General features: G+C 33.1%; 2 protein-coding genes, 1 long non-coding RNA gene and 1 pseudogene across 4 annotated transcripts; 2 read left to right on the top strand and 2 right to left on the bottom strand.

Annotated features, from left to right (window-relative positions):
• Positions 1 to 5409: 5409 nt before the first annotated feature.
• LOC123206743 lies at positions 5410 to 8423 on the top strand (annotated as a pseudogene).
• Positions 8424 to 9605: 1182 nt separating this feature from the next.
• On the bottom strand, positions 9606 to 10239 carry LOC123206752 (auxin-responsive protein IAA32-like). Its single transcript, XM_044623977.1, has 2 exons — positions 9808 to 10239; positions 9606 to 9718 (listed from the first exon to the last, which is right to left on the bottom strand). Exons 1-2 carry the CDS (start codon positions 10046 to 10048, stop codon positions 9606 to 9608), a joined length of 354 nt encoding a protein of 117 aa, XP_044479912.1. The 5' UTR covers positions 10049 to 10239.
• Positions 10240 to 12251: 2012 nt separating this feature from the next.
• On the bottom strand, positions 12252 to 13146 carry LOC123206741 (putative CCR4-associated factor 1 homolog 8). The gene is made up of 2 exons (XM_044623967.1): positions 12624 to 13146; positions 12252 to 12526 (listed from the first exon to the last, which is right to left on the bottom strand). Exons 1-2 carry the CDS (start codon positions 13144 to 13146, stop codon positions 12252 to 12254), a joined length of 798 nt encoding a protein of 265 aa, XP_044479902.1.
• A 1484-nt stretch (positions 13147 to 14630) lies between these two features.
• On the top strand, positions 14631 to 16982 carry LOC123206760. 2 transcript variants are annotated; one of them, XR_006500116.1, is made up of 4 exons: positions 14631 to 14779; positions 15580 to 15713; positions 16496 to 16696; positions 16773 to 16982. It is a non-coding gene; the product is annotated as an uncharacterized LOC123206760 (long non-coding RNA). The 2 variants fall into 2 exon arrangements; XR_006500115.1 differs by having other exon boundaries at positions 16496 to 16982.
• The last annotated feature ends 5 nt before the right edge of the window (positions 16983 to 16987 follow it).

Raw genomic sequence — 16987 nt, 5'->3', positions numbered from 1 at the left:
AAAGTCTTAATGGATATGAGAAGATTCTTAGACCTATAATGCCGAAGAAATTGATAAAAATGAATGCATCAATTTATGAACATGTCTTAAGATTTCAAAGGCAAAGTATAAGAATTGGATTTCACTTCTAATAATTCAAATTTTTATTGTGAGGTTGGTATAGCATTGTACTCTTCGATCTATTTTTTGGAATGTGATTCTATTAATATTTCAATAATTTGTTATCATGATCATCATCATCTCTTCTACTAAGGTATGACATTTGGACCATGGGATCTCATATCGGAAAATGTCTTAATCAAATCATAGAATTTCTTTAAAACAAAAATGAAAAACTGTAAATGGCTAATAATCTTATAGGAGATGAATAAGATTATCTAAAACTTTTAACCAAACAAAAATTTCCTAAGCAAATTTATAATTAATCACAACCAAACAAATAAATTCAATAAGATATCTAAACAATTAAGAATAAATTATATTCAGAAACTAATCAAAACATGCAATATATATATACGCATAAAGTAAAGAGAGTAAGGAAATGAAGTGTTTAATAATTTATAGTAGTTCAGAGTTTTCTCTTCCGAGCGTCTTATATTCACTTGTTCAAACAATCTAATTAAAGTTCCATTAATAAAGAATCTCTTTTTTACAATAGTTCTCCAGAATTTCCCCCCACGTTCACTAGTTGACTCAGGATTACGTCTAACTCAATAGTTATTCGGGATTTTGCCCACCACAATAGTTATTCAAGATTTTGCCCAAGTGTTTAAATATAGAAAATATTATTTGTGAATGTCTCTACAAGAGTGGTATAAAGGAAATGAACACAAATATATCTCTTAAGAATTTTGAGTTATGAGCTTGCGTGAGAGAAATTTGAGAAGAAAAGAGTATAAGTTTTTTACATTATATTCTCTAACTTATTCCCTATTAAAAAGTCTTCAATTTACGATCTTAGATGGTTGAAATGGCTCAAATAACCGTTAGTTGGGATAATGTATCTGTTGAGCTTCAATAATTATGTTTTGGCCTTGAAAATATGAAGGGACGGACATCCTATTTTGAGGGATAGACGTCCTCTTACACATTCTAACTTTGGTGGCTTTGAAAAAGTCGTCCAACAATCAAATTCTTTAAACGGACAACTTTAAGGTTGGGTGTCCCTTTTTCCGAGACGGGCGTCTTTTTTTGCACTTTCAGAATTCAATTCTAGAAGCTTCAGACAGAAAATGACTAGTTGGGGACTATAAGAGGAATGAGTGTCTCTATTTTGGGGGATGGAAGTCTCTGTTCATTTGACAAAAATTCCAAAGAGTTTCAGACTTGTAGGGACGGACATGAGATTAGCAAAGAAATAAGCATCTCATATTTGGGGACAAGAGTCTCATATTTAAAAAGTTGAAAAATATACATTTTACCTATTTTTCGATTATAAAAATTTTATATAATTAACTAAATTAGTTCAATAAATATAAATTAATAATTTTAAAGTTAATTTTGATATAATCAAAACTCTATAAAGGTCTAACAAAAAAAAATACTAGTCATTATAGAAGTGATAGTGAGAAAGCTCGAATCTCAAATCTTCTCATCTTACTTGTTCATAAATTTCTCCTCTGTCTGTCTTCCCATCCTAGATGTTCAATCACTGCCACGTAGTCCCCGAAGGCTCCGCCACTGAAAATAATGATAATTAATCAAATTAACATTATTTAAAAGGGTTTAAACAATTTTAATTAACATTTTGAGATTATATGAACATAACCATTAAAATATATATTAGATGATTTTACTCAAATATATGAAAGAGATTTTAAATGAAATTGATCCAATTCGACCAAAAAATAGCCATTGTCAATGATTTTTGTTAGCAAAACAAGTGTAAAAATTATTACAAAATGTTTATTATATTTATTTTAGATAATTTTTTTGTGTCTATTTCAATATCAATGGTTAATTTTTGTTGATGAATATGGTGTTTTTTAAATAAATATTTGACACATTGTTGATGAAATTTTTTTTAAAAACATTTAAGAATGATAAAGGCTTTTTTTTTTTTTGGGTGAAAATTGAGAGATTTGGTATGCAAATAGGTAGTCTGATTCACCGAGTGGGCTTTTACATACATACAAATGTAATTTTAACAAAAATAGATCAAATATAATTTTTTAGGTAGATAAATTTTGGGGTTCAAAAATATTTTTACGACAGTAATATTTTATATATATAAAACTTTATATATAAATAATAATGTGTCATTATGTAATTAAATAGTTAAAAATAAAAGATAAAATAACACTCAATCATATTATGATACATTGTTATTTGTATATAAAATTGTATATATAATTTTATTATTTTAATTTGTACTTAATGGGTGTTTGATTTGGGTAATGTTTTATTACGAAATAGAGAGATTATCTTGAAGATAAATTACTAAGAAAATTATTGGGTATAAATTATTACTATATTTGATAAAATTTAGTAAGTATAAATAATTATTATATTTGGTTAAAGATAATAAAAAATTATTAATAAATTATTTTACTTAAACACCCTTGGATATAATTATTTTTAAAAAATTTTATATTATTTATTATATTAATTAAAAAAATTATTTGTCTCAAAAAATTAATAAATAATAATATAATTATAATAAAATCAAGATTATCTTGATAATCTTTTAATACTTAAGGTGAATATGATAATCAAATTATCATTTATATAACCTGTCACATTATCATTAATAATAAAATATTACTATAATATTTTATTATTAATAAACTAAATAAAATAATATAAATAATAAAAGATAGAGTATTAAGATAATCTCCCTGAAACCAAACAGCCTTAAAAGTTAAATGATATTTTGATGTAAGCCCAATATAGCAGTTAAATAATATTTTATTAGATATTAACTTTTAAGAGTTAATTGATATTTGAATGTAAATGCGTGCTAATGTTTAAAGGTTAATTGTTATGTTACAAAAGGTTAGATGATTTTTTTTCAATTATATTATGCACCAAAGTTTAACGGGTTAATTAATATTTTTTACTGGCGGTAAACATGAGATCTCTTATGGAAATGTGACTTTTCAATTAAATTATCTGGATTTTTTAGAGTTAGATTACCATGAGTTTCGTTTCAAATCATAAAAAAGGCCAAAGGACTATATCTCACCCAAGGTATGCTATATTCACAAGTTTTCCTCTTTTAACTTTGATAATTCTAAATACTCACCCATAAGCAGTTAAAATTAACATAATCCTAACCCCTTAAAATTTTATCTCTTTTTGTCCCGCTAAACTTTAAAAACTAAAAGTTTTTCCCAGCCTAAGTTTTAAAAAATGATAGTTTTCCCTTAGAATTTTGTTTCGAGATCTCCGAATCCATCTCCAGATCTATTACCGACAGCCTCTTCCTCCCGAAGCTTTCTCTCCCTCTGATGATCTCTTTCTATCCATTTGGACGCTCAATCGGCATCGGAGGAGTCATAGAAGACGAAGAGCTTCGTCTTCCCCGACGAAACTGTTTATCTTCCATGGATCCTCTGACATCGATTGGGGGGCTAAATGGGAGGAGAGAGACCGTCAGAGGGAGAGGTCACCGATAATGGCATCAGAGATGACGTTGGAGATCTCAAAACGAAACTCTAAGGAGAAACTGTCATTTTTTAAAACTTAAGTTGAGGGAAACTTTTAGTTTTTAAAGTTTAAGGGGGCAAAAAAAGATTATATTTTAGTTTATTTTTAATATTATAGAAAATATAACGATTTTACCCTTACCACCGTTAATTTTAATTGCTTATGAGTGAATATTTAAGATTATTAAAGTTAAAGGAGAAAAATTTGGAAATGCAACATACCTTGGGTGGGAAATAGTCCTTTGGCCCATAAAAAATGTCTTGCTTTTTCATAAATCTGTATCTAGATCAAATGTGATATACGTTTTGTGAAACTTTTTAATTAATTATTTAAAAAAATCAAATGTGATAGTCACTATTAAATTGAAAAATAACTTACTAAATACTTTTGATATATTTTTAGAATTTAACTTTGAATTAGTATATTAAAAATATTTTCCTATTAATTTGGGATCAACTTTGATCATACTACTATATTAGAGTAATTATATATAATGATCAATAGGATTTTTACAATCCAATCTTTGAATTCAAGAAATAATAATTATGATAAATGAAATAAATTCATTATTTTTTTTACCCCATCAAGTAAATAAAAAAACCCTAAAAGCAAATGAGTAATATTATGTATATTCAGTTTTAAATATTCAATTAAATAGTAAGATAATATGTCATTATGTGATTAAAAATTAATTACATAATAAGAAATATAATGATATATTATTTAAATATCTAATTATATAATCAAACTTTTATTGAAAATAAAATATTAAACAATATAAAATATCAAATAACTCCAAATTTCTTGAAACTAAAATGAAATTAAATTTTTGTCTAATACGCTTGAATTCATTTATTGAGACTTTTGTGTGGGTTTAATTTTATGTTTTTAAGTGAGATTTTGGTAATGAGATTGTTAGAAGTTGAGGTTAGATGAAATGTGCTAAGGATTTCTTAAGGTTAGAGTCGAGTCGAAGTTTATCAGTGTTTGAGATGTTCGATTATATTTATATAACTTTTTAAAATGTTGGCTAAAATCGAATACATACTTAATAAAAAGTTATTTTATGTGAAACTTAAATACAAAATTTGACACAATTGTTATCATTATGCACACACAGGTAGATTTAATTCGAACCGCTCAAACTTAAAATTTAAATTCCGATTTAAGGAGTCAAAGAGTTTAAATTAATTTAAATATTTGAATTCGAATAAATTCATATTGAATTTAAAATTAAATTGTTTTTATATCAAATTTGAGTCTGATTTATCTATCTAAAAATGATTTTTTTAAATTCAAAGTGATATCAAATTTTTTTTTGTATAAGAAACCCAACTCAAGTTAGATTGTTTTTATACGATTAAATCAATCATATCAATTAAGTATATAAAACTAGAGTTTAATATTTAAACATTGTTTGAAAAAAACTTAAATCTAAAATTGGTATCAAACTTTTTTTTAATCACGAGAAACCTTTTTCGAGTTAGAGCTCTCTTCTAGAGTTATACTAATTATATTGAGCACATTAAATCTCAAATTTAATAATTTATTTAATAATTATTATATCGAATAAATAAAAATTCGATCATAATATACATTAATTGAGTCTTATACCCGAAACCTCTCTAAAGAGGACCCTAAACTCACACAACTCAAGCCAACCTCAGGTTTAACTGGTGTCAAACTTGGTCATACTCAGACTCAGTCCTTATCGAATTTAGACGCACATGGGATCACCTTCCCATCAAAATATAACTAGAAATTGGTAGTTATGGAAATTGAAGTAACACTGCTGTTCATATGTGGATTTTTCTCACCAGCTTTCCTTCTGCTTCTCAGTTTCTTAATTTGTCAATCTTCCCGATGCCTCTCCTTTATTAGCTTAAACTTTACCTTACCCTCTTCCACTCTCTCTCTTCAGTCTTTTCTACATCACTTTAAGCCTTTCACCCACAAACCGACTATTTTTCCAATTCTCTCTCTCACTCTCTGCTCAGTTCTGAGTTCTCAACTTTCTTCACCATCAATTTCTCACAGAAAGGTGAGTTTTTTAATCTCTTTAAGCTCCTTCACACTTACTCCTAACGGTCACTTTGTCGTTTGTTGTGATGTTGTGTGTTTTCGTTTGCTTGGTGCTTGTTCTCTGCAAATTTAATGGTTTTGTTGAGCCTTTGAATGGTGAAGGCTATGCACTTTTGTCCTTTAAGCAGTCCATTTATGAGGACCCAGAAGGGTTTTTGAGTAACTGGAACTCTTCTGATGAAAACCCTTGTTCATGGAATGGTGTTGTATGTAAGGAGCAAAGAGTGGTCTCTGTTAGCATTCCAAGGAAGAAGCTTTATGGCTTTCTTCCTTCTTCTTTAGGCTCTCTCTCTGATCTTCGCCATGTTAATTTAAGGAATAATAAATTTTTTGGAAGTTTACCTACTGGGCTCCTTGAACTTCAGGGGCTACAAAGTTTGGTCCTTTATGGGAATTCTTTCTCTGGGCCTTTGCCAAATGACATTGGCAAGTTGAAGTACCTTCAAACTTTAGATTTATCACAGAATTTCTTTAATGGGTCATTGTCTACATCAATTTTGCAATGCAAGAGATTAAAAACCCTTGATCTTAGTCAAAATAATTTTACTGGTCCTTTGCCAGATAGGTTTGGTACTGGTTTGCTTTCACTTGAAAAACTTGATCTTTCATTCAATAACTTCAATGGTTCAATCCCTGGTAACATGGGAAATTTGACCAGTTTGCAAGGAACTGTTGATTTGTCCCATAATTTACTCAGTGGTTCAATTCCAGCCAGTTTAGGAAATCTTCCCGAGAAGGTGTATATTGATCTAAGTTATAACAATTTGAGTGGACCAATACCTCAAAGTGGTGCTCTTACTAATAGAGGACCAACTGCATTTATTGGAAATCCAGGACTCTGTGGAACGCCATTGAAGAACCCATGTTCTGACACTTCAAGCGCAAATTCACCATCCTCGTATCCCTTTTTGCCTGACAATTATCCACCGGAGAATTTGGGTGATGATGGTGGAAAGATTGAGAAAGGAAGAGGGCTAAGTAAGGGTGCTGTAGTTGCCATAATAGTGAGTGATGTAATTGGAATTTGCCTTGTTGGGTTATTGTTCTCATGCTGTTATCTAAAGATTTGTGGTTCTGATGAGGGTAAGGATGAGAATGGTTATGGTTTTGAGAAAGGAAAAAAGGGAAAGCAAGAGTGTTTTGGCTTTTGGAAAGATGAATCTAAGACTCTATTAGAGAATGTGGAGCAGCATGATCTTGTGCCACCAGATACACATGTGGCTTTCGATTTGGATGAACTGCTTAAGGCCTCAGCTTTTGTTCTTGGAAAGAACAGAATCGGGATTGTCTACAAAGTTGTTCTTGAAAATGGACTAACCTTAGCTGTGAGAAGATTGGGTGAAGGTGGATCTCAAAGGTTCAAGGAATTCCAAAGAGAAGTTGAAGCAATTGGAAAGCTAAGGCATCCTAATATTGTAACCCTCAGAGCTTATTACTGGTCAGTCAACGAGAAGCTCCTTATCTATGATTACATACCTAATGGAAGCCTTGAAATTGCGCTTCATGGTATGTTTTTTGAAATCCTCTTGCAAGTACTATTTCTGATATATAATTTGGTATCTTAGGAGAGGTTTGTGTTATTGTATATCCATTGGTCAATTTGATTGTATCAATTTTTCTTTATACCACAGGGAAGCCGGGAATTGTTCCGTTCATACCATTATCTTGGTCAGTTCGGTGTAGAATCATAAAAGGGATTGCAAAAGGCTTGGTTTATCTTCATGAATTTAGTCCCAAAAAGTATGTCCATGGAGATTTGAAGCCAAGTAATATTCTGCTTGGCCGGAACATGGAACCACACATATCCAACTTTGGACTTGGATGCCTTGCTAATATTACTGGTGGTTCTCCAACTCTGCAATCTAATCGAACTCCTGCAGATAAACCTCAAGAAAGACAGTCAAGGAGTGTATCTTCAGAAGTTACTTCAACGAATTCATCAAGTGACTTGGGTACTTATTATCAGGCCCCTGAAGCAGGCAAAGTGGTGAACCCATCACAGAAATGGGATATCTACTCCTATGGGGTAATTTTACTAGAAATGATTACCGGAAGAACACCGGTTATTCATGTGGGATCTTCAGAAATGGATATTGTCCACTGGATTCAGCTCTGCATTGAAGAGAAAAAGGCACTTGCAGATGTTTTAGACCCATATTTAGTACCCACACCGACCAAGAAGAAGAGGAGATCACTGCAGTTCTAAAGATTGCAATGGCTTGTGTCCATAGCAGCCCGGAACGGAGACCTACAATGCGACATATCTCCAATGCTTTGGACAGATTGGCTACTTCCATTGACTAAGAATATCTTATAACAAAGAATCCTGAACCTCAAATTTACTTGAACTTTTCTAAGATACACTGTGACAGAGGCATTGCCAGAGATGGATGATGAATGGTTGTGCTTCAACTGAAAATGTGTAGCCTATTACAATTGCTCTAGTGTGAAGAAATGTGTTCATAATCTTTTTATTATGTGTTGTAGAATCTAGATGAACGTAGGCCTGCATAAGAGCATGCTTTGAGAGATTCGGTCCAACTTAGATTGAATTCGAATGTTCGGATCGGATTGGTTCAAACTCAGCTCATTTTATGAAAACACACTCAATCCTTTGTTTGAATTCAAACTTGTTCAGTCCGAGTTCACGGATTCTAAATCTAATGAGAATTAGTAACTTTTCTTTGTTGTTCTGTGTAAATTTTCTTGATAATAGCAAAAGCTAGAAAGGATTACCTGTAGGATGCTAAATGACTCATTTAAAAAAAAAGGCCAAAAGACTTGGACCCACCTAGGCATGGTGAAAACCCAAAGCCTTTTGGCCTAGAAAAAAAAAAAAAATCTAGAGAGGTCGTTGTTATGAGTTGCACAGGCCATTTCCAGTGCAGAGCAGCTCCTTTTTGTATCATATCATTTGTGGCCACGTGGAAGTAGAACTCCCTAATTTGAGCCTGCCTGGTAAACTAGCCTGACTATAAGCATCCAAAAGCACTTGAAGTATTTGCAGCCTCTGATTAACAAAGAGGACATAGAGTTAGGGGCCGATTGGGTCAAAATGAATACAAAGAAGGTTATCTCGAGCTTATTTTGAATCCAAAAAGATTAATTTAAGATCAATCTCAGCTCACTTGATTAATGAATAATATCATTGGTGAAGAAATACAGCTATTAAAAAAAGAAGTAGAAGAAAAATCATCAATAATTGAACTCTAATATAACAACACCAAATGTGACAAAAGGGTTTGAGCCAAAGCGAATAACAATGTTCAGATCAAATTCACACCTGCCTAGAGTATTGTAAAGTTTGAAGAAGGTTTAGCAAACAAAAATAAAGTAATAGAGGTCCAAAAATCCCATGTAAAGACTAACTATTAGGTGAATTTCAGGATTCCTATTAATTATCCAATCTGAAACTCTGATCTCCTTTCAAGCGAGAGCTTTAACACCAACCTTCTTGTTCTTGCTTGAATAATCAATTGACTTCAAATAGTAATTATTAAAGGTATCACAATGAAAGTCTAAACTCCCCTTTTATTCATGGGTGAATTCCAGTCAAGTTAAGCCCAAATAAAAGCCAGTTCCAGTTTAGTTCGAATTCTCTGGCTGCCATTCTGATTCTACATGCCTTGTGGTGCACAAATTTCCCCGTGTAATCTCCCACTCTAGGTCAAGTCTGTCTTCCTTTGAAATTCTTCACAACATACAACTAATTAGAAGCTTGATTCGGAAGAAAAGCCTCAGTTCCGGGCAATCCTCAGCCGTTTCACTGACTTGACAAGCTCTCTGTTGGGAGTCAAACGATAACTTGGTTGATAATGCTGAACAATCTATTGAAAAAGTTCTAAGTATTTACAACATTGTTAAATTTGAACAACTTACTTCCAGGTAACGTCACCAACAGGCCTCCAATTCGCTTCCCTGACCTGATAAAACAGTGAAAATTCTGAACCAGCCTGGAATAATCTTAGCCCAGATGCAGAATTTCTCCCTGAAATTGCACCAATGTTACTCATTTCAAGCAGAATTTTTAGAAACATAAAATTCTCAAGATCCTGACAAGGATTTTTTCCTACTTACCAAACATTTCTTCCAATTTATGCGCCAGGCTAGAATAGCCTCCATGGTCAAGAATGCAAATCTTTCTTCCCACCATAACTCCATCCATGTTAACCTTCACACAAGCCCACTTCTCTTTGCTCTGGATTCCCTCTGCCTCCTCGTCGTCATCGTCTTGTATCGGCCCTGGAAATCCCCTGCCTGGATTCTTCAGCTGCAGAGTAGCCTGTGACCATTCCATAAAGTCCCCATATCCCTCCATGGCCACCACTGCTACATAATCAAACACCAATTAAGAAGTCAGAATTTTTTTTTTCAGGAAAAAGAATTTCAGAAAATGCATACCATGTTGAGATGGATGATAGGCTTCAGGCTGTAGAGTTCTGAGGCCATCATCTTCCTTAGATTTATAGTAAACTGAGTGGAGTCCTGAAGGGTTGAGAAGGAAGTTGGAATCCATTGAAATTTTTTTGTTGGTATAAGTGAAAATACGAGGTATTTATAACCAGGAATCCCAGGGAAAACAACACATAAAACACAAGTGTTTAGAGCACTCCCTTTCTTTCTCTCTCTTAGTCTCTTTACATGCACTTTTATGAGAAAATCCTAACTTGTGGATCCTTGACATGTGGTTGTATCTAGTTAACCTCAGGTTGCTTCTATTCTACTTACATGTCACTACATTTATTTAAGTGTAATAAAAAATTTAACAATTGAGTCATGTGATTCATATTAACGGATCTACTGGCCTGATTTCTTCACTATCACCATATATCTCCTTAAAAATTTACATCTCGTATCTTCACTTCCTGAATTCGGATATCCTCCTCTTAGAATTCATATCACTAAAAGTGAAAAAAATACTCATTTGAAAAACTGAAATGAGGGAATGCGAAAGTGAGGGATTTTATTCTACCCGTTTGCCACTGTATTTATTCAAGTGTAATAAGAAATTTGTCCGTTGTGTCATATAGTCTATACTGATGGGCCTATCAGCCTAAACTCTCAGCTACTATCTCTTTAAAAATCCACATTTCATATCCGCAATTCCTAAATTCGGATCAAGTTACCGGAGGGAACGTGAAAGTGGGGCCAAAGACAAGGACAAGGAAGATAAGTGAGGGTTTCTCTCCCATGATCAATCATTAAATGATGGTGAGTTATCTTGTGAGAAGGGATTGAAAGTGTCAACATGGAGAAGCTGAAACTACAGACAAAGAAAAGTAGAAAAGAAAAGAACAAGGGATGGCCAAAGTGATTCTAAGAAAAGTAGGTTTGGATCCTGCAACCCAACATTGATACATTGCTCCTGCTTTTGAGGTAATTTTCAAAAGCACTTTCATTTGAAAGAGCTTAGGATACCTGAAGGAAAATACTCCGCCTTGACCAATCTTAAGGAAACTAAAAAATAACTAACTAACAAGAAGTTATTTGGTTAGTGATTAGACATATCACTTATTTGCAAATTAGTACAGAATGTTAGTAAAAATCTCATGCCTTAAAAGACAACGAAAATAACTTCATTTAAAAGTTTTGACTTCTCAACATTTCTATGATCATCTTCTTATTTCAACTTCCCTTTGTATGGTAAAGTTATTATCTCTTACCAAATCAAGATCATATGATTAATGTAATTATTTAAATTTATACTTGTATTAGAAAGACTTCAACATGGTATTTATTTGTAACTTTACCTTTCATCCTATATATGTAGAGAGAGAATTCGACTAATTTTTGGTTGAATATGGTATTTAGTTGTATTATTTTGCATCCACTAATTTTTGCTGTTGATTTTATTAACGGTATTCAGTAGCTATGTCTTGCTATCCAGCTTACTCAAATGCTTGCATTTTTGCAGGTAGAAAGCAAGCTAAATGGAACACCGTTGTACATGCTTATCGAGCCGCACCAGAAAACCAAGACTGTAACACGAAGGAACCAGATATACAGGGACTTTGTTTTCTGGCTCTAAAAATCAGTGATTTAGCAGAAGTCCTTAGTGATTTTTTTGATGTGTAAGCTGTCAGTAGATATGAAATTTGGCTGTATCTGGATATCCTCTGTACACAAATTATAATGCTTGCATTTCTGGAAATGTTACGATGAATTCTTGGTTTTCCTCTGCATTTTACATGCTAAAAATAAAGTTTAATTTTGAGTGTTTTTCTAAGTAACATTAAATTTGTTACAAAATAACAAGTAGTTGGATGAAAAAGTCTGATGGGCAATCATTAAAATATGCCAAGTATTCAGTTAGTTAATCTTCTCAAGTTCTTAATTTGGAACATCAATAAAGGCATGTTCTAGAGTAATGTAAATTCCTGTTACATTAAGATAACAGGAGAAAACAGATTATACCAAGAAATATATAAACTTGAAAAGGTTTATTACTATTATATACAAAAAATATTTGACAAACGAATTTAAATCATTCAAAAAAATAACTCTCCAATTCTGCAAAATAGTCACGGTACAGGACAAATAATTGGCACGGCACAAATAACTGGTCTTACACGAAAGATGGCTGCAGGAGGAGGCCTGGCCGGAGCTAAAATCATCCATGGAGAATAGCAAGGAAGGACCATTTTCATACGTCTTCCAATACGAGTACTGATGCCGTATAAACATCCACTATAAACTTCTTCTTGAAACCCAGACATCATCTTCATTCTTTCAAAAACAGTGGCAGTGAGGAGACTATCAGAACCAGCATTGTGAGTTGTACCTTTTCTCTCGACGCCTAATATTTTCGCCACTCTATTCAATCCAATCTCACCACCCAGTAACCCATTACAATGTTTCGCCATGAATTTTATATCGAACACACACCCGAATACCATGGATGCCACTTCCACAAACTCGAATAAAGATCTTGGCATAGGTTTGTTTGTTCAATAACAGTTTCAAAACATAGGCCAAATCATAGAGGCCATGGAAAGTGACCCACTTTATATTTCTATGTCGTGACAAGATACGCAAAAATTTGGGCACAAAAACTTCCCTTGATACCCCATCCTTCCTGATCTTTTCAAAATTGATTCCAGACTTCTTCAAAAGATCAATCGATTCTTGGGCATGTGCATCTTTCTCCAAATCAAAATCACTAAAATTAAACTCCCATGTGAAACATATATTCTCCTTGCCATCTGAAAGTGTGATGCCCAATTGGATGATCTTCATCAAATCGACATTAAACTTCAAATCACTGTAGCAGAGACTCAGGCACATCCCGGGAGTGTTTCGAAGAAAACCCGGAAACTCAGTGTCGAAAGATAGGAAATTAAATTGCTCTAAACACTGATTGAAGAATTGTAGCTCTGAATCAACATTGGAACCCCAAACTTCTCTAATTTCTTTCATCCTGTTAGAACAGGGACCAAGACAATGAATCTTTTTTGACAAATTTAAAAAACTAAAGAAAACTCTTTTGTTTCAGCTACCCACCTTGATAAAAAAGACAGGTTCCGGGCACAGTTCAAGCAGAGGAGAGGGCAGAAAAGAAGATGTCCTAACGGCAGGAAGCAATTATCTTCCCAGGTAAGGGATGGTTGACCCACTCAACAAAAACTAATATCTTGACTGGTTTGACAACGGGAGGAAAGCCGCAAGTGTGGTGAGAATCCCTTTCTTTGAAATCAAAACGAAAGCAAGAGTGTGGTGAGAATTTGAATCTTGGACTGGTTTAACAACGGGAGGAAAGCCGCGAGTTTCTCTTCTTCTACTTTGTTCTTCTGGATTTATTTCTCTCTCTAAACTCTCTTCTGAATTTGAATCACAAAATTCCGATCGCATCAGAGGCAGTCTATGAGATAATGAAATGAGAGCGAGTGTTATTTATAGGGGTAATCAACGGAATACAAAACAACTGTCAAATTCTTGTCTTAATGAAATTGGAAAGCAGAGTTTCCCGCTTAGTTCACTATGACCGTTATGATTTATTTATTAAAGGCCAAAAGACTTTTTCCCGCCCAAGGTATAGTGAATTCTAATACCCACCCACCAACTAAACCCCAACCCACCCACCCATGGTTTAAAAAACTAACACCTACCCTCCAAAATTAAGATAAGATTAAGGGCAAAATCATCATTTAACAATAATATTTAACATTTATATCATTTTACCCCCTTAATTAGAAAAACTAACAATTTCGTCTAAAATTAAGTTTTAAAAAGTGACATTTTCCCCTACATAGAGTTTCTAATTTCACCGGTGAATTTTCGACCAACGATAGCCAATATCTCTCCCTCCTAGTGTCGTCACTTCCTCTGATGTTCAATATTGGACCAACGATATCTAGATTCGATGAAATCTAGACGAAAAATAAAATTCTTTGTCTGGATCTTTGTCGTCCAGACAAAGTTGGCTTTGTCTGGATGACGATGACTATCCAGATGAGGAGATCGGTCTCTTCTGTCTGTCATCATCGTCCAGATGAAGATCCAGATAATGAGTTTCGATATTATCTGGATTCATTTAGATTCTGTCGAATTCAGATATTATCGATCCAATATTGAACACCGGAGGGAGAGAGATTGGCTATCGTTGGTCGAAAATTCACCGACGAAATTGAAAACCTAGGTAGGGGGTAAATTGTCGCTTTTTAAAACTTAATTTAAAATTGTTAGTTTTTCAAATTAAAAGGGTAAAATGATATAAATGTTAAATATTATTGTTAAATGATGATTTTGTCTTTAATTTTATCTTAATTTTGAAGTGTAGGTGTTAGTTTTCCAAACCATAGGTGGGTATTTGGGTTTTGAAAGTTTGTGGGTGAATTCACTATACCTTGGGTCGGAAAAGTGATTTTTATTTTCATGTTTTTTTGGTGCTTTTTATCCAACGAAACGAACCGTTTTGATTCAAGTTTAGATTTCCTCTTTAATTTGTCCATAAACGCCTCCGCTGCGGTTTAGCTTCGCCGACTAAGCTATCGCAGCCTCCGGCAAGCTCCTCGATCAGCTCCGATCTGCTTTTCGTCAACTGGATCCTCAGGTATTGCTCTTTGGGATTTCTTGACGTGTACGGATAGGCTTAGAAATAGCTGAATCTTTTATGAGTTTTGGGATTCGAACTTGTTGCGGTACGACTAGTTAACATATTTTTGTTTAATGATTAATGGTTTGATATGCATTGTTTCTCTTTAAATTGTATAAAGACAGCTATATGTATGTGTGGAATAGTGTGTATAATTGTCCATGTGGGTATGTTTAATGAATGGATTGAGAGTTTAATGGTTTGATATAAATAGTAGAGAAGTGAGGAAAGAGTTGAGAGTTTGCGTGATTATCATGTTCTTTTGAAATTATAATTATTCATGTATGGTTGTGTAATAATTTAACTGAAATTGTTACGATAGGATTAATTGTTAGAACATTATATATGTTTGTCTAAGGATTTTTACGATGGTCTGATGTTGAGGTTGACATGTTTTGTGTTTAATTATGATGTGTACGTATAGTTATTTTTATTTGTATGTGTATCTACTGATTTGTTGATTTGATGGAAGTTAATGGTTGGATTGGAATTGGATGGTGAACAAGCTAAGGAAAAGAAATTGTAAGGTTTAATAAATCTGATGTGATTTGGGTTGATGAATTGATTAATACTTTTGCTTTTGTTAGTATCATAGACTCTTCGGTTGCAAATGTGTGGTTCTTGATGAGTTCTTTCTTTTAGAGGCTTTCTGAAGAGAATGGTAAACTGTGAAGTAAGGCATATTGATGCTTTTACTGGAGTTTATCCTACTATATGGTCATTAATGTGCTCATATTTTTTTTGATATTACCTTGCAGCATTTAGAGAGAGCTCTGGAAGAATGTGACAATGATTTACATTGTGCAATCAAGAAGCTGAATAACTCTTTCCTTAGGAATAGCTGAGAAAAAGTTGGACTCTCTGGAAGAATTATATGCCAGTGATAATCAAGGTATGCAGTTGCTTGATATCATGTACAAATCTATGGATCAGGGGATAGTGTGTCTTTGTTTATTATTTTATCCTTATTGTCTTACATTTCTTAAGGAATATATTTGGTTCATAAGTATGCTTAAGTGTTTCACCAATATTCAGTCATATTTTCTTTATCTTCATTGTTGTGCAACCTTGAAATTAACTCTTGTTGCTTTCCTTAGTGGAAGCCTGATGATGTTGTAAATTGTTGATAATGTAACAAACAATTATTGTTTCATTGATTGTTGCCCTTACTGTGTGTCTCTGATAACCTTGCATTGTATTCACTGGTTTCAAATTAGTTTTGATAATTTCAATTTTTTTAGGTTGCATATTTGACTAAGTATCATTTCTATGATCTTTTACCTACCTCCCTTGTGTTCTTGTGAATGTTATTGTTGTTTTGTGCGGAGTAAATGGTTTGTCTCTTTTTTGTGCTCTTTTTTATTTGGACAGGTTTTTTTTTTTGGTTTATTTGAATGTGAGGTGAATTTTGTCTTTTCTTTACAAATCATGGGTTTCAATGTGCTATTTTCCCTAGTCAATTTCACTGATGTATGCTGTGAGGAAATGTTTTTGAATGATTTATTTTTTTAAAGTGAGCTACAACTGAGCCCTCCTAATGGAAAACTTGATTACACTCAGAATTTTCAATCAGATGTTTATTTCCTTTGTTTTCTGTAATCTGATTTTCTAAGGTTCTTGATGCATCTTAAGGAGAAAAAAAAAGGGGTTTATGTCTTCTTTCAAAATTGACAGGTAATATTGCCATGGTTGAAAATGCTGTTGCTTCAGACAGTCCATTAGAGCCAAACAAGCTTCCAGTTGATGGTACAGAACATGTGGACTTGTTTATGACAGAAAAGATGAGTGCTTATTAATATGGATGATGCCAAAGCCTGTGTCTCAAGAGTGCTGGAGATTTTAGAGAAATCCATTATGGCACGTACTGCTGATGAGGTAGCACAAAGATTTCAGAAGGTTGGTATCTGTCTCTTACTTAATCTAAATGACTATCATTTTTCTTTGCTCTTAGGGGTTGATAGTGCAGTTTCGCTGGTTCCCTGGAGATAGAATACCTCAACTTTAATATCTGTGCTTATAGTTATGTTGGTCATGAGCTTTATAATTGGCAAAATTCCATGAATACTGTGACATCTCAACTGTATAATGAATGAGAAAATGTTCCCTTAATCTGTAGCATAGATGCTGTTTTGCAGTGAATAAAGCAGTTGTAATGAAGGTATGATT

The sequence above is a fragment of the Mangifera indica genome, unplaced genomic scaffold (genome assembly GCF_011075055.1).
Source record: "Mangifera indica cultivar Alphonso unplaced genomic scaffold, CATAS_Mindica_2.1 Un_0048, whole genome shotgun sequence".
Lineage (NCBI taxonomy): Eukaryota > Viridiplantae > Streptophyta > Magnoliopsida > Sapindales > Anacardiaceae > Mangifera > Mangifera indica.
This window is presented reverse-complemented; position numbering and strand designations above follow the sequence as displayed.